The 17,859-nt window shown below is 49.3% G+C and overlaps 1 protein-coding gene across 5 annotated transcripts in view; it reads left to right on the top strand.

Annotated features, from left to right (window-relative positions):
- Positions 1-17,859, top strand: part of SMOC1 (SPARC related modular calcium binding 1) — a 153,105-nt gene that overhangs the window by 86,571 nt on the left and 48,675 nt on the right. For all 5 annotated transcript variants that reach the window (XM_057318452.1, XM_026519636.4, XM_026519635.4 and 2 more), the window contains exons 4-5: positions 11,004-11,103; positions 13,235-13,282. In XM_057318452.1, coding sequence (XP_057174435.1) covers positions 11,004-11,103; positions 13,235-13,282 — 148 coding nt within the window. The remainder of the gene's footprint in view (positions 1-11,003; positions 11,104-13,234; positions 13,283-17,859) is intronic.

The raw sequence follows: 17,859 nt of genomic DNA, 5'->3' as shown, positions 1-17,859 counted from the left end.
AATCTCGTGCCAGAACATTTTCATCAAATCCTGTACGCGTTGGTTGGCAGTCCTGGGACAGTGAATTTTTCATCTTGTGAATGATGGCAGGGACAGGGCCTGATCCTTCCGTGCGCGGGAAGGACTCATCTGGCAAGTGGTGCATCTACACTCTTGGACTCGGTGGGAGCCACCGCTCTCCTCTTTTCAGAGAGAGAACCGGTTACCCCCAGAGTCATGTGTCTGATGCAGAGGAATGCAAGACAGTGTGGGTGGATGAGGCCTGCTTTATGCTCGAACACTGTATCCACTAAATCCTGTGGTGACCCACCTGCCCGACCACTGCTCTGTCCTGCTCTTCGATGCTGAATGGCCACGTCCTGGGAGAGGAGAGCATCCTCTCCCAGACTGGCTGGCATCATCTGCTTTGCAAGCTAGACACACAACTCAGGTGATTTCGGGAAGCACAGTTCTGTGCTGTGGAGGTGGGGAGGAGGAAGAGCCAGAAACAAACATCCAGACCACCTTCATAGCGCAAGCCCAGGCACTTAGAAAGAGAGCAGCAGAGAGGGTGATGGAAGCCCCCACCACTGAGCCTCCCTTTCCCCGCAGGCAGCAGGAAGGCTGGAGAAGCAGGCCTCCGTCCTTCCCTCCCTCCCAAGTACACCCCACTGCGGAAGAGCAGCAGCAGACACTGCCCAGAGCTTGCACCTTTCCTTTCCACGATAGACAAACATAGGGGCAGACTTTCCAGGGGCCGTGGGGAGCTCAGATGCCCCGCTGGGAGCACCCAGACCCTGCATGCTCGCAAGTAAAGAGTCAGGATCCAGCCCAAGCAGCCTGGCTCCAGTGGTCTTGGTCTTAACCACCCCTCTCTACTGCCTCTCTAAAGGACATTGCCATCTTTTAGAGTGATGTTGCCAAACTCCCGCATACCTAGGAGGGTGACTCACGTGAGTAAGATGGGGAAATTATATCACATGAGGGATACTCAAAGGGGCCAGACATGTTTGATTTGCAGATGAGAAGAACCAACAGATGGGGGGTGGGAGGGGGGAAGAGATGACCAAAGGGATACAGAGAACCATCTTAAACCTTTGTGGATGACAATAGCTTTTTACTGAATAGTCCCAGGGAGCTGACCCAGGATCACTGAGTAAACTCCCCAGTGACTCAGATTCTGACTCAGAACAGGGAGAACTTTTTTACAAGTAGAGCAATCCACAAATGGAATGTCTGACTCAGAGAGAACTTACCTTCCCATCCTGGGAACTGAACTGGCATCTAGCAGGGGTGCTGCTGGGGAGGGGAGGGAGCGCTACTGCCCTGGGAGGGAGGTTCACTCGATGGCCTCTGGGAGGTGACCGCCACACTTTTTTTGGATTTTACGAGACAGTAGCTAATGTTCAGTCGGGTGGGGAGGCACACGTTGGCGTGCAGCAAACACTTAGTCAGGAACCTTCCAGGCAGTGCCATTAATACACACGCACTTAGGGCTACTGCCGCTCTCCTGTGGTTGCACACGATATGCCAGGAGGTGACCCTGCAGTCCAGTCAGCTAAGCTCTTCTGCAAAATTAAAGGGGTAGGATTTATTTTTCCCCATCAAAGTAGGGAAAGGTGATAAATAACACAGGAGAGACGTGTGAAGGCGGGAAAGTTTCATTAAAAGTGAAGTCAGTTGGGGAAACAAGGAGTTCCCACTCCTGCAGGCCACCCCTGTCCCACCTTTGTCCCACTGCGGGCCAGATTTGCACAGTTCTGCCCTGTTTAAAGCTCTTACACATGAGTGGCTTGATTACTGGGTACCTTTTTTTAAAACAAGAAAAGCATATTTGATTCAACTATACTAAAATAAAAAATTTAAAAAAGAAAAAAGTGTATTTGATATTTTCCCCCCACACGGACATTAACGCGAGTAAACAAGAGGTGCTGTATTTGCTACTGTAAGTAGCCTGGGCCATTCTAGGCACAGACAGAAGGAGTGGAGTTAAGGGAAGAAAGTCCTTTGGGTCCCTGAGGTTCTAACACTCAGGTTTTTAAAACATTCCTTATGTGTGTGCTGAGGGGATGGTGTTCACACTTTTTGAAAAACTACAAAAAGTGTTCATCAGACACTCGGAAGAGTGGTCTTAACTGATAATTAGGTACCAGTGTGTAGATTTTCACCTTACTCCTAAGCAGCAGACAGTTTAGAGCAAGTTGTAAAATCACAGAACTTTTGGGTAAAAGGAGACCTCAGAGGTATCTAGTTCATCTTCCCCTTCGTCTCCCTACCCCGTCTCAATCCAGGGCTCAGGACCCAGTCATTTACCTTCTGCTTGGATTGCCGCCAGGGACAGGAAGCTTATTACCACCAAAGACAACATACATAATGCATTTCAGGACAGTTTATTCGGAAAGTCCTTCTCTAAATTGACTGGAGAGCTGTAATTGGCGACAGATAACACCCCATCCCCACTCCCAACTATAGGACTTAACTGAATCCATAGAAATCTCACGTTTCACGGGAAGGTCTGAAGACAGACACCATTATGTCCTTGTGAAATTCTCTCTTTTAGCCAACAAATTCCTTTTTGCCCTGGCAAAAATCCTTACTTCTCTCAGTCATTCCCATATCATAGGGATTTATGTCTCTTTTCCCTCTGAATTCAATTTGCCAAGACCCCTCTTACAGAGTGTCCTTCCCAAAACTGGGATGTGGTCATAAACAGCCTAGGGAAGAATGACTCTGTCTCTCTTTGTAAATACACCACTTCTGACAAACATCATGCCGGCAGCTCCATTACACCATCAACACATAAAAATATAGTCAACAAAGAATCCCATATTTAGGAGGATTTGAAATCGTAAGATTATCTTCCTGCCCCTCATTCCCCCGACCTAGAGGCTTCCCTAACCTGGCAGAAGGCAAGAGACGATGTCTACAGCCAACAAAAAGAGCAGCACCTTGAAGCTATGACCTCCATCTTCCCTGCAAAGGGAAGGGGAAAAGGACAAATGCAGCCGCACTGAGGGCGTACTCTACACCCCACACCATTTTAGATGCTTTATGTATCTTGTCTCATTTTGTCTTCTCAGTAACCTTCAAGGTGGGTGCCATTAACTCCGTATCATAGACAGGTTCAGAGAGGTTAAGTGACTTTGCCAAAGCCACACAGCTTGTGGCAGAGATTAGTATTTAAACCCCCGTCATTTTGACTCCAAAGCCATGTTTTTCCTCCTGCATCTTGTTGCTTCTGAGCCAAACCTGACTACAGATGAGGGGGACACTCGTGGGGTAAGCTTTTCCAAACTGAGGAAAAAACAGCTCATGCTAGCCAGACCAAAAGAATTACACCATCCCTTCCCTCGTCCCCCTTTCTTCTCACTGCAATCAAACTCTCTTCCATGTGTGAAATCACCCAGACGATTTAATGCTTCCATCGCTAGACCCATGAATTAGAAGACCACACGTCATCAAAAACAACTGGAACGTAAAAACGGGAGTGAAGTATGGTCATAAGGCTCCTTGTTCCCAAATTCCCACCTAGAAAAGTACTTGTCTCTGGAGGAGTTCATGATCGGTGCCAGGAAGGGCGGGGTGGGGGGAGTTTCCTTCCAAACAGTGGCTCTTGAACTGTGGTTTCGGCACCACCAGCAGCAGCACCTGGGGGCTTGTTCGAAATGCAGATTCTCCAACTGATCCCAGACCTAAGGACTCCGGAAACCGTGTGGGTGGGGCCCAGCCATGTTTTCACAAGTGCTCCCAGTGAGTGTAACATACACTCGATAAAGCGTGTTCTCGGCAGCTCCTGACCGAGACGTTCTAGGGGAACATGAGGCCTGGGGCCTCATCATTCTCTCAGTTAGGGGCCGATGGCACCCACGAAGAAACCCAATTTCTCCGAGGTCCCCTAGGGAATGCGGACAAAAGGAAAGTGGGGCCGCTGGAAACACTGCCCTGAAACCAAGTTATCAGTTGGACCAAGAGCAAGATGTTGAACTTTCAGCGTGCCTTAACTTAATCCAGAGTACCTGCGAACTGAGCTGGGGCCACTGGCAGATAAGAAAGGAAAAAAAAACCGTCTCTTAGTCCCACTGCCAAAAGAGAGTCAGACAAATATCCACATGCCTGCTGCTTCATAGTTTCCCTTTTTCCCTCTGGGAAGTGTTCGTGTACACGATAGTAGTTATTTCATGACAGCTTTGGGGGTTGCTAAGAATGTTCAAGCCCGTCCCTTTGCAGATGACTCACATTCTCTATTTTACAAAAGAGGCACAAGGAAAAGAGAAGGGGGGAGTTGAAGCCACGGGGTGAGAAGGTGCTGTGCCTTGGAGGGGATCCCAGTTGTCAGGGAAGGTCCGAGGCCACTCAAGGTGGATTTTGTAACAGAGACAGAGCTTAAGAAAGTGGTACGAAAAGGCGGTGGGGGTTTGCCGGAGGGAAATTATTTCAGGAAGATTGAGCTAAAAGGAGAACATGATCCGGGGCTCTAAGAAGGTCAGACTGGGAAAAGCAAGAAACTGCAGCAGGGCCTTGCATCTCATTACATTGCCGTTCCCTAGAAGCATGTGTAGAGAACACTAGTACCACGAAATGCTCCCCACACAAAATTAAGGGAGGGTCCCCCAGTTAAATAAGTCTAGGAGTTGCTGCAAACGGTATCTTCCTCTACGAGCTAAACCATGATCTGACTGAAGACTCTGACAAGTTGTGCAGTCAAGAAATCTTTTGATTTTATTTAACCCAATGTTTCCAAAGTTATTTGGCTACAGAACCCCATCATCCCCAATAATTCTTAGTCTCACCTCCTAGAACACCAGCGGTATTCACAACCATCTCAGTCTGGCAGGAGTTAGAAGCAGGGGCGACTGGCCTAGAGCATCTGGGGACCCTTGGCATCAAGGAGAGCAAAAGTCTAACAACAGAGAAGCTACTCTCACGTCCCGCCCTTGTCAGAGAAGCCCCCCAAGAACAGCCAGAGGAAAGCAGGCCAGCCAGAGGAAAGCAGGTCACGGCAGAGGCCCCCCCCCCCCCCCCCGCCCCATCACCTGAACCACACCAGAAACAACCTCTCACTCAAGCTGGTGCAAGACTCTTCCAGCTGCCTCCTTGATTCGAATATTTATCCCATCTCCCATCTCCCCCCGCCCCCACTCTCCCAAAAGAGTTCCATATGCCAGAGAATTACAAAGAGACCCTGTCAGTTCCCTCAAGTACCAACACAAGGAGCCATGCCTTTCTCCTTCTCCCTTCCAGGCCTGGGGGACTTCAGCTGCCAGACTCGGAGTTGCAATCATGTCACCTCTCTGTCTCTGGACCTGTTTCCTCGTTTGTAAAATGTTTGGGTTAGACTGGGGATCATTAAGGTTTGTTTTTTCTTTTTTCCCCAGCTCCATCAATTCTAAAATTTTATGGCAGTTTGAAGCCAGGGATCCAAATTCTTTTTTACTTATTTTTATTTTTTAAAGATTTTTAATTTTATTTATTTATTTGCAAGAGAGAGAGAAAACAAGCAGGGGGGCAGGGCAGAGGGAGAGGGAGAAGCAGACTTCCGGCTGAACAGGGAGCCTCACGCAGGGCTCAATCCCAGGTGACCTTGGGATCATGACCTGAGCTGAAGGCAGACGCTTAACTGACTGAGCACCCAGGCGCCCCAGGGATTCAAATTCTTATGCTATGACATTTGAACACATAACCTCTGCTTCGTGTGCCTCTTCTATAAAGGACTTGCACACAGCGTGACTCGGAAGGCCCAGTGAGATCATCAGGGGTGAGTGAAGTAGAAGTGGTGTTTTCCATTCGGGGCATGGAAGCAGTGGGGGACAGTTGTCTATATGCATAGTCTGGGAGTCTCCTTTGTTTTTCTCACTGCTGTCTTTGCCTTCATTCCCTGATCTGCTTTATCCTGTGAGCTGGGGTTTGCTCTGCTCCTCTGTACCCATCAGTTACTTCGCTGCATTTGTTGAGAGTGCTAGCCTCCCACGTTCTTCCAGATGTCCAGCAGTTGGGCTAATGTTGAACAGGCTTAAAACAATTTCACATTTGTCTTAATTTGGACAGAGGTTGACCTGAAATATACCATTGGGCTGTTTATGCAAAGGGCTTCTTGCCAAAAATATTTAAGTATATGAGTCAGAGATGAAATTTGCTTACCTAAAAACACACTGTTTTAAAGTACCTTGAGTGATTTTCTGCCTGGACGATCTATCCATTGATGGAAGTGGGATGTTAAAGTCCCCTACTATTATTATATTACCATCGGTTTCTCTCTTTATGTCTGTTAATATTTGCTTTATGTATTTAGGTGCTCCGATGTTGGGTGCATAGATATTTGCAATTGTTATATCCTCTTGTTGGGTTGATCCCTTTATCATTATGTAATGATGTTACATTCTTTGTCTCTTGTTATAGTCTTTGTTTTAAAGTCTATTTTGTCTGATACTAGTGTTGCTGCCCTGGCTTCTTTTTTTGCTTCCATTTGCATGGTAAATATTTTTCCATCCCCTCACTTTCAGTCTATTTGTATCTTTAGGTCTGAGATAAAGTCTCTTGTAGGCAGCATTTAGATGGATTTTTTTTTTAATCCATTCTGCCACCCTGTGTCTTTTGATCGGAGCATTTAGGCCGTTTACATTTAAAATAATTATTGATAGGTATGGATTTATTGACATTTTGTTAATTGTTTTCTGATTGTTCGGTCTTCTCTGATCCTTTGTTCTCTTTCTTTGTGATTGATGAGTTTCTGTAGTGTCATGTTTGGCTTTTTTTCTCTTTTTGTGTGTGTGTCTCAATGATAGGTTCACATGCAACACCCTCGGTATAGAAAAGCCTATATTAAGTATGCCAGTCATCTCCAACAGTATAGTTAAGCAGTGAGTAATTTCACCTAGGTTGATGTCCAAACACTTTTCGTCTCTGAAGGAAGACCCATCAATTGACATTTCAGCTTTCCTGGGATGCACCAGAGAGGAGTAGGAGCAAATTCCATGGTTTGTATCTATACCTTTGGGCCTGGAACAACCCTGGGCTTTGACAGCTGTGTAGTAAGATACTAGAGATGGCTAATTACCTTTTCAATTCCTCGCGGCCCATGATTTTCCCATAAATTAAATATGAAAGTTAATTAATTTGAGGCTGGGGTGGGGGGTGGTAGGACAAAGGGGATTACTTATTAATTTAAAACGTTAAATAAGTTTCAAGGGAGGAAGCCAAACTAGGTAGCAATTACATGTTGATGGTGTGTATAAACCATCAATTCTGTAGAATTTACAACCTGACTGCTTTTCTGCAAGAAATCTTACTTCTCTCCTCTGAGAGTAATTGAACTGTTTCTGTATGAAAACAAAATTTCCCTTCTCCCACTAACTTTTTCAAACTTTTTGCTGAGTTTAGACTACCCCTTCCCTTGGGACCGGTCAGAATAGGATGTTCTTTGGTTTCTGTCGGGGAATCTGGCTGTGCCCTTTTAGAGTGTACAGATAGTTTGCTCAAAAATAACACGATGATAATAAAAATAAATAGCTAAGCTTAACTGGGCACTTACCATGGGAGCTTAGTGCTTTATTTGCAACATCTAATTTAATCCTCTCAACAACAGAGTGAGGTAAGTATAATTATCTCCAGTTATTTTTTAAAGTATTTTATTTATTTATTTATTTTTAAAGAGAGACAGGGAGCATGAGCGGGGGGAGGGGCAGCGGGAGAGGGAGAGAGAGAATCTCAAGTAGACTCCCCACTGAGCTCAGAGCCCCATGTGGGGCTCAATCTCATGACCCTGAGCTCGTGACCTGAGCTGAAACCAAGAGTTGGATGCTCAACTGGTGGAGCCACCCAAGTACCTCATCATTGTCTCCAATTTTTAAGTAGACAGGGACAGTCTGAGGCTTGGTTTGATTAAGAACCTTTCCAAGGCTGCAGAGAGTTGGAAAGATTAAGTGGTTAACTTAACTTACATGGTGGAGCTAGTTAGTTAAGTGGGCTGGAGTCTGATTCCATGACCCTTGCTTTCTGTCTCCATGTAACTTCTTTCTCTTTTAGAAGGCATCTTGAAAACTCCCCCAAGACAATTTACAATCTCCTGATTGAGAATCATGGGTGAATAACGTGGGGCTCCTTTGGCAAAGGGAAGCAACCTTGCTGGTCGTCTCCTGAGTTCCTCCCAGGCTGAGGATTTTGTAATCTGGGGTCTATTCCTTGGAGCCTGGTCCGAGGAAAATCCTGAGAGCCCTGGGGAAAAGGGGGCTGTGTTTGGGCCTTTGAGCCTGGCTGGGGGCTGGGAGGCAGCGTCCGCATGCCTGTAGGGATACAATGGGGACACTCAGTGAGCTTGTGGCTCTGGGGACCTGCTTAGCCCAGAGGTCAGATTATATCCCCCACAACAAAGTGTTGGGTTTAGCGTCCTACTCGTGCATTTAGTTCACTCCTCAGTAGCTTTGGCTGGGACTCTGCATGCCTGGGAGGAGGGGGCTTTTGTCCAGCCATCCTCCGCAGTCTGTGTGACCACAGCACCCAGCCCCAGCAGGCAGCGCTGGGCCAGAGGTACTGCCTCCATTGTTGGACGTGGGGGGTAGAGTCAGCTGGCCCTCGCCTGGGAGTGAGTCAGTGTGGCCGCCCAGCCCTGGGAACTGGTTTCCCCTGCAGGTGATTATTGGCAGGGGAGGAGAAAGCAGCTAGCCAGGCCCTATTAAAATGCTGCCGCTGGCGAGGAATCATCTAGGAACTGCCCCCTGCAGGGCTGACAGAATCTGAAGGGAACTCCCAAGTTTCCAGCAGTGTGTCCCACCCAAGCCTCTGGAGGTTACTAGGGGAGATCTGGCCCGGGAGGAGGCCGGCTGTGTCTCCGACACAGCTGAGAGCAATCATTGCCATGGCCACCTTGTACCCAGCCCATCTCCTGTGCCAGGCACTGGACTCACACTGTCTGTTTTCCTTGCCAGGGCCCTCCAGGTTTGGCGTTGTTCTCCCCATTTTATAGATGGAGCTCAAAGAGCTAAGTAACATGCCTAATCTGTAACTGGCTGCATTCGGATTCAAACGCGGGTCTGTCTGGGTTTCTTCCATTCTGTCATTAGGCTTTCTCAGAAGGTAGCACTGACTCAGCCCAAGGTGTTGATCATGGTGAGCATCTGTGGCAGCCACCCTGGCCATCAGGTTTATCGGTGTCCATGAGATGAAGTGAGCCTGGCATATGGGACCGGGGTAAGGGCACTAAATGCAGTTTCTTTACACGGAAGAGCGGAGGTAAATGCCTCATTTATACCCAGTCATCATACTGGTAGGAACAAGATGCCCTCCATCTTGTTCTTATCCTGCTTTCTGGGGGTAGGTTTGTAGTAAAACGGCTAGTCTTGGGGAAAACTACAGCTTTTGGTACCCACACAAAGCCAGAAGCCATTTGGTAGCTCTTCTGCCTTTCTGATACACTCTGGATTTCACCCAGGCCATCAGATCTCTCTCGCTTGTATACCCCTATATACTTCACCAGTCAATTTGTATGCTGTTACTGTCTACCCTTGATTCCAATATGTCCTTGATCCCAAGAGGCACTTTTTTTCACATGTTAATATCTTTGCAGTTGGCACCCATCCTGTCATTGAGGTCCACGTTTAATATGGTGGGGCTGTTTAAGTGATGCTACATTTTTAGAATTGATGGGGACCAAGAATTGAGGAAATATGATAATTAAGCACTTATTCAACTCATCAAATGCCTATGGTAAATGTCAGGCATCCTGCCGGATGCGTAGAAGATAGAAAATAACCAGTATGCCGTCCCTTGCCTTAGGAAGGTCACAGTCTTGGTGGGGAGATAAGGGCTCTGAATGTAGGGAGCCAGGGTGTGTGGAGGGTCAGGAGAAGAGAAAGTGGGGAGGCTGGGATTGCTTTGCAGAAAGAGGCTATCATGAAGTGGGTGGGAACACAGAGGGACCAGGAGGGGGTTGGGGATGATTTGGGGAACGGTATCCCGGACCATTGAATAGTTGGAGCAAACAAATATTCAGAATCATGAAATCCTAGGGTGCATTTGCAGGCTTCAAAGGTTTCACTGTGGTTCCATGGGAGGGTGCATGTGGAGACATGGGTGTAAACTGCGGCTGTGACGGTAGGCAGGGGGCAGATCATGGAGGACCTTGAGCCCCACGTAAATGAGCTTAATCTCTCTCCTGAATCCTATGGCAAATCACGGAGTGGTTTTCAGCAGGGGAGTGAGGCCCTGATTTGTGTTTAGGAACTCTGTGTTGGGAAATGGATGGGAAAGGGGTGGGGTGGGGTGGGGTGGGGTAAGAGGAGGTGGACAGAGTGATAGCTGTTGGAAGAGAGAGAAGAGTTATCCCAAATGAAGCAAAAGTCTCACTTTTATTTACTATTCCCAGACAGGGCGGACCCAATTATGGAGGCTTGAGGATGGTCACACAGAGGGGCAGCAGGACATCTAGAACTAGAAGCTGCAGGGTCGAGTGACTTTGTTCTCACCTTAACCCCGTCATCTAGTGGGGTTACAGCCACTAGTATGTGCCCTGGTCTCAGGAGGGCCACCTGAGCAGTAAGCAGGCCGACTGCATGATGCTGGGAGAAGCTAGAAAAAGAAGAGCCCACTACTTGTCACTGCTTGTTAAAGAAGGGTCAAGTCAGCCTGCCATGGTGGCATTCCAACTTGTACTTGCCAAGTTAGTTCACCAATCAGAACTTTTTACAGTTGGGCGGGAGTGGGGGGGGAGGGGAAATGTGCAGGTCTTGGTGAGAACCCTCAGAGGAAAAACGAAGCGGCCCTATCTAGGTATGATATAAGATACCCAGCATTCAAAGACATAAGAAGTAGCAAGGTTGCTGTGGTCGTGCCTGGGAGTCACACAGAAGACGCATAATCCCTGTGGGTGACCGACTGACCCACCTGCAGGAGACAGTGGGGCCAGATGCTGGGTGAGGGGCGGAAGCAGCTTCTCTGCCGCGATGGCAACGCTTCGGGAGGGGTGGGAGCTGACTGTTGATATGGTGACCCATGACTTATGGTTCTCTTCCCCTCCCCGCTTCCCTGAACAGGTGCAGTGCCATACTTACACAGGGTACTGCTGGTGTGTCACCCCAGATGGGAAGCCCATCAGTGGCTCTTCTGTGCAGAATAAAACTCCTGTATGTTCAGGTACCGTAGGGAGGGGTGGGAAGAAGGAAAAGAGTTGGAGAGAGACCCCTTAGCTGGTCTCCTGCATCTCGTGGGGGAACCTTGGAAAAATGGTTGAAAGATGGGGGGGTGGTTACGAGCCCTCTTCCAGGTCGGAGAGGACTCCACACTGACACACTTGCTCTGTAGGCAGCTGGGCGACAGGCTCAGCATACGCCTATGTGTATATATTTCTTTATTTTGAGTTTAGGTTTCTGGTTCGACACTCACTTCCTAAGCATCGGCTGTAATCCCTAGAGAATGGCATTTAAGTTTTTAGCTGGGGCACTCTGGTTGCTATGGGCTTTGGGAGCACTTTTTTAAGATGGATTTTAAGACTGAATGGGAGTTCAGCATCAAAGGCTGACCGATCAACTAGCGATGTCTGTCCTGGGCACACGAGGAGAGAGTGGGGGCCTGTGTGCCATGTATTTGCTCCTCCTCCCCCGAACAATGTAATGCAGAGGAATGGAAAACGTTCATCACAGTGGCCCTCAAATCTGGCTGTTAGCAGCAGTGCCTGGGGAATTAAAGAGAGCCCAGGTGGCAAGGCTCCCCCTTGTATAGTCTGATCCAGTAGGTCTGGAGTGAGACCTGGAGTCCACCTGTTGGCGAAGCTTCTCGGGTGGTTTTGATGACTAGATGAGGGAGGGAATCATTGCTTCATGGTGACCCACTACACTAGTCCATAGAGAAATTAAGTAATTTCTATTGCCAGCTCTATGAGCATAGGGAAATTTTGCTCTTAGGTCAACCTCATGGGATCATGGATTTTGGCTTTACACAAGCCCCACACTCTCTCCTTCCATTCAGATGGTAGGGGACTTGGGAGTCCCTCCCTTAATTCACTCTGTGGCTCAGCCCTCACTCCAGAAAGCCAGTCCATCCACCAGCTGCTTCGTATTTCTTCGTATCTGTGTGTATGAGGTTTTATCTGTTTACTTATCTTTAAATTTTAAGTGCAAGAAGAGTATAAAGCATTATTCTAAAACCTATGGGAAATTCCAAGGGATAGCTGTCCTGCTATCCTTTTTCTTTTTTTCACAAGATTTGTTCATTTTTCTCCTGGCCCTGCTACATAAAGGGAATGGTAAGGAAGGGCAGTAAGTATCTACATTTGGAAAACCAAGATTTGCAGGCCAAAATGGAAAGTTTACTTTATTTGTGGTTTACATGGAAACTGGAAACCTTAATTGGGGTTGGTGTGGGGAGGGGCAGGAATGAGCCCTCCTTGCAAATGACCTGGAAAGTTTCATTTAAAGCAAACAAATGCCCTAGAAACAAGCCATGCAGGGTCATATAATTGAATTCTCACAAAACTAATATATGGAGAAGTGGTATGATATGGAATGAGAAAATAGGGATTCTTTTTTTTTTTTTCTCTTGGTGGCGGGACCTCCACAGATGGCTTTATGTGGGCGTGCTGGCTCTGCCCTGCACGTGTGGGCTTCATGAAGAAGACAAGTGCCACGGGGTCAGGACTGCAGGATGGGTGCACATGGCATCCTCTCATACGCAGGGCAAAGCGTTTGGCCAAACACACACATGCTACCCAGTCCTTGAGGAATAGGCTGCGTCTAGAAAATTGTTTCCATGCCTCGGACTATTTTGGCCCATTCAGTACAATTGGGCCAACAATTTTCTACTTAATGCAGATGGAAAATCGCCGATTTCCTGCCCTCACCAGCAAGGCATGTCAATCATTGCATTTGCAGTAAGAGGGGCTTCTTTTCAGTTTGGCCCTACTGAGTGGATATGGCTCAGAGCATGGAGTTGATGGGAAGTGGGGGAAATGGGAAGTGGAGGTGAGGGACAGTTACCGGAACGTTCACCAAGGGAGTTCTGTAGATGTGAAGTTTTGTAAAAATCTGGTCAAGATTAGTGCCTGGAAATCATGGTTCATCTCACTGGTACTGTGATAGCAGTGACATTGACGTTAAACGAACGCCATTGGACGTGTATGTGTGTACTTTGTATATAATGTCCCCAGACGTGTATACAATGTATGTATATACATAACCATATGCTCAGCACGTCAGGCTTTGCCAGCTCTTTGAAAGAAACCAACCATGATACATTCTGAATGTCTACGTTTTTGTTTCTTTTACCCAAGGTTCAGTCACCGACAAGCCCTTGAGCCAGGGTAACTCAGGAAGGAAAGGTGAGTAGAGTTTTATGCTCTATCCAAATGTTTGCTTCTAAAGCCAGTCCAAGAAGAGTTCTAGACAAGATGGAAGGAGCCGGGGTATAAGCTAAAAGTCCCCCACAGAAAATCTCCATTCTTATCCTGGGTTTCTTCCTAGAAGCACTGAAGGAGGTAAGTAGGGCTCACACGGCAGTGGGGACCCCGCTCCCAGAATTTCTGAGGGAGGGGAGTGAGTGCAGTCTACAGAGCTGGCAGGGACCCCGAGAACCTTGGCTCCTGGGCAGTTCAGTCAACGACCAGGTAGCCAGCATGAAACCGAAAAGGTGGATGAAGGTAGGCATATCCAAGTTTGCCCCGACCCTCTTGTTTTAGAAACCAGTTTGAACATCTTTTTGCCCCTTGCTGATTCTTCTTAATAATCGTTCCGGCACATCCAGATTCACTAAGACGAGCCCGGCTTCACAGGTTTGCAACCTGTACCGCTGTTGTCTTGGAATTCTTAATCATTCTGTCTAAATTCGTTAAGTAAAGCCCAGAGGGACAGTGAGGCCTGCATGTGCACGTCCTCGTCACCCTGTTGGCATATCGCTTTTGTGATGCGTGCTGTGGGGACTTCCACAGGATGCTAAAAATTTTCATCCCTTCTGTACCTAGAACAACATGAAATAGAAAATTTTAAGACACCATGACAAGTCAAGAGAGAGGCCATGGAAGAGAGGATAAAACTTTATAGTTTGGTGCCCTTCATGGCACTATTTTCCCGCTTTTTGAACAAAGGGCCTTGAATTTGCATTCTGCGCTGGGCGCTACAAATTATGTGGCTAACCTCAATTAAGGCATTTGTCTGAGTGCTGTTTAGCGGAGCAGCCAACATGAGAAATAGGTTCCTGGGATATGCTGACCATAATTTCCAGTGTGGAGGACACTAAACTCCACTGCCACTTACCTCCAGGACAACAGAGAAAGAGAGAGAGAGAGCATGCACTCTGGTAGCTGCATGGGGAACCAATACCAATTTCATTGCATGTGCAAACACTCCAGAACCCCTATTTCAGGCTCTTGGGTAAAAACCTAGCCAGGAGATGGTGGCTGAGTTTGAGGCTTCACACCCGAATCTGGGCCTTGGGAACTTCATGTTCTTAAATGTCCACATGGAGCTTCAGGCCTGTATAGGGTCAGCGTGAGGTGTGTGGGCTTGTCCTGCACCTGTGGTCACAGGGAGACGGAGGCGAGGCCCTGGACCCTGCCCTGCACGCTTATCCCATGCGAATGGGAAGAGGAGGCAAAACCACCCTGCCCGAATGCAGGAAAGGAGACTCTGGAGAAGCCGCTGGCCCGAATGCCGGTGTTCCAAGAGGACGTGGAAGTGGAACATTGGGAACCCACTAGAAAACACGGACTAATGGGCCTTCCCGCAGGCAGGAATGCATTCGTGGGTAGAAAGAAGGGAGCAAATGCCTTTCCAAGTCCTTCCCAGAGCAGGGAGAGGCAGCCATATGTGTTGGCGGTTCCCTTCTAGGTGGGAAAGTGGGAGAGGGGTGAGAATGTTTCTTCCTGCAAAGACCTGAGCTCCTCAACACTGTGAATGGCACGTGTGTCTGCAATTTATTGGAGTTGTGAAGGGGGGCTGCCTTCGATATGACTTGTCGCAGCTGAAGACTTTAGGAACATCGCCTTTATTCTGGGGCATGAGATCGAGGTGGTAGAAAAAACAACCGGCAGTCATGCAAAACTGACGACCCAGATTTGCCACCAAAGGGAACTGAGGGCATGTGCTGAATGGAGCACCCACGCCGAGAAATGCAAACCATGGGATCTGGGGTCTTAAACCGTACAGAGAAGTACTTTCCAGGTTGATGTGGCTTTGCGCCCTGTGGACAACAAAACTGACAAACCTGTGGCCATTGTGGGCTCTTGCTGATGCAGCTGGGAGAGGACAGGGACACCTGATTCTTCCAGGGACGGTGTGAGGAATAGGGGCATAGAGTCCACAGCCTCATCTCAGAGATAAGTTGCTCAGTTTCCAGCCATTTGCTCCCCTCCGCCAGATGGGCTCCTGGCTCCCAGATGGTTCTGCAGAGGCTTCCTCTTTGGTGCAGAGGCCTGGTGGGGGATGCTAGGGCTCACTTGCCTCTGGAGTGACCTGACTTTGGCCCAGAGCCTCCCCTTCCTTCTACTTCGGAGGATCAGCTTAGGTGCTAATCCTCTTCTCTTTGTCTGCCATGGGCAGTGCAGAGAAAAGCAGGCTCAGGCCACCTGTAGGAAGGGCCACCTGAAGCCACACCTGTCCAGGAAGCTGGGGTTTGAAGGGGGACAGGGTGTGAGAGGGCATTTGTAATATCCTGTGTCGGCCGCTGAGGTCCTTCCCTCCGCTGCCACTTAAGAATGGAATGTGCTCCGGAGGGCAGCAGGTGGGAAGACACAAAGGCCCCTTGTCTGAGCTGGTGCCCTCACGTGGGGTCTCCTAGATGGCATCTCCCTCGAGCTGGAGCTCACAGCCCTAAGGTCTGCTGCAGAGATGCGCGGCCCGGACCCTCGAGCAGGGTGAGGGGGACAGCCAGAAAGGATGCCCCAGGTCTGGGTGTAAGGGGGGGGGGGCAGGGGTGGCAGGGGAAGAGCGGGCCTGGGCCTCTCTCTCCCCACCCTCTTGCCGTTGGGAGCCTGCTCCACTGACAGGCCTCAGAGGGATCGGTTCTCTCTGCCTGCAAGGAATGAAAAGGTGTATTGTGCGGAGACGGAGGGTCTGGTTGCCAGCCAGGAATTAGTCCTGCGGAGGAGAGGAGGAGAAGGCCGAGCAGAGGAGGCTGGGGGAGGAGGCTCAGAGAGATAGCAGGAGGAAGGGAGGAAGGGAGGAAGGAGAGAGGCCAGGCAGTAGCGGGTCACAGGCGGCTGGCCCAGACAGGAGGCCTGGCTTGCAGCTCCTGGGTCCACAGGTGTGGGGCCCGAGGGGAGAAGTGGGGGAAGGAGGGAGGGAGGCGCTGTTATCTTACCCAGATGCACGTGCGCTGGAAGGGGAGGAGGGTCAGAACTTCAGACTATTTGCTTAATCCCTTGGAATGTCCTTTCCTCACTCTGTTCTTTGACCCCCTTGTGTTTAACGGACCCCTTTATGGGCACATGTGTGGTAATTAACACGTGCAGCGTAGGTCCCGGGCCATGTGTTTGAGTTTCAAATATCCATTGATCTGGGGCACTCCCATCCTGGCTCCCCTCCCCTTCTTCTCCTTTGGTCCTTTGCCCTTGAAGAGAGATGCAAGGCAGGGTGGGGGGGGCTGTGTTTGGGGGGTTGAGGGGCACACGTGCCTCCACATGTGTTTTATTTATGCTTCAGAGGATGATTAGAAGAGAGGAAGAGGGCCGCCAGCAGCCCCTTGAGCTCTGACGGTCTGCTGCTAAAAACAGTCGAAGGCTGCAGAAGCTGAGGTAGAGATGAATTGTTGGTTTCAACTGCAGCAGGTCGAAGGACAGCTGGGACGTGGCTGGGAAGCAGAATGTGTTTAGAGATCGTGGATTTACCCTGAGTGGATTTTCCTGGCCAACCAAGGCTTGCAGATTTTCCCGAGTTGCCCCTTTCTGGGGTCTCGATGCTAAGGAGCGTGGATGATTTGGGGAGCTTCTGGGCTAGCCCGATGCAAAGTCGGGGACTGCTCCTGGGCACGACGGCTTGTGAGGTGCAGGAGGGGCGTTCTCAGCCTCCAGGGGATGATGGTGGGCTGAAGAACAACGGAATGGCAGAATTAGGGGAGAGCACCTGTAAAATTCTTTCCTGGCCGTTCTCTGGGCGCTTTCGTTTTCCAAGCACCCAGCACCCTGGCGATCCCCGGCTGATGCTACAATAATGGGCAAGTGAACGTTGAGGACCATCAGGGGTTTTCTGCAGTCCGCATATTTCCTACTTGTAAGAAGTCTGGGATTTAGCTATTTCAGGAAAGGGAGAGAAAAATAGAAACATTAGCAGACTCTGCTTGCATTTTCTGCACAGCCTTCTGTATTTGTCAAGCCAGTGTGGGAGAGGGGCAGAACTCCCCAAACCCAGTCCAGCTTTAATCCGCCCATGAGCTGCTCCATACCCTGGGCTCTTAAGTAAAGAGTGAGTCACAGTTATTTGTCCAGGGTCTCTTTCTGTGTCTCCATTTTTAGCATCTCTCTTGGAGTCTGGTCTCCAGGTCGGTGCCAGCTTGAAAGGCCCATCGCTCAGGTGATGGATTAAGCAGCACGCTCATTCAGGGCTGAGGGACGTGCTCCGCGCGGGGGTGATGGGTGGCGCATCCCGGACGAGGGGGGCAGTGTGGCTTCCAGCCTCAGCCCTCCTGTGGTCAGCGCACCTGAATGAGGCTCACCTCCCTGCCCTGAGCTGGTCATCGCGGCTGTCTCAGGACTTTCTACCCGTGGAGCACCCCTCCTGCCCAAATGACTCTCCCCTCTTCCCAGCTACCTCGCTTTCCTCTTCCCCCAGCGCTGAGGGCGAGGCGGGGTCAGTACTTGACCTGTCAGCATGGTCGTCAGATGGCAACAGTTTGATTCCCTACCATCTGGGGTTGGATGTGAATGGAGACGGGCAGCTGATGACCTCTACGGGTTGGCCTCTGCTC

This window comes from Ursus arctos, unplaced genomic scaffold (assembly GCF_023065955.2).
Source record: "Ursus arctos isolate Adak ecotype North America unplaced genomic scaffold, UrsArc2.0 scaffold_25, whole genome shotgun sequence".
NCBI classification, from domain to species: Eukaryota; Metazoa; Chordata; class Mammalia; order Carnivora; family Ursidae; genus Ursus; species Ursus arctos.
This window is presented reverse-complemented; position numbering and strand designations above follow the sequence as displayed.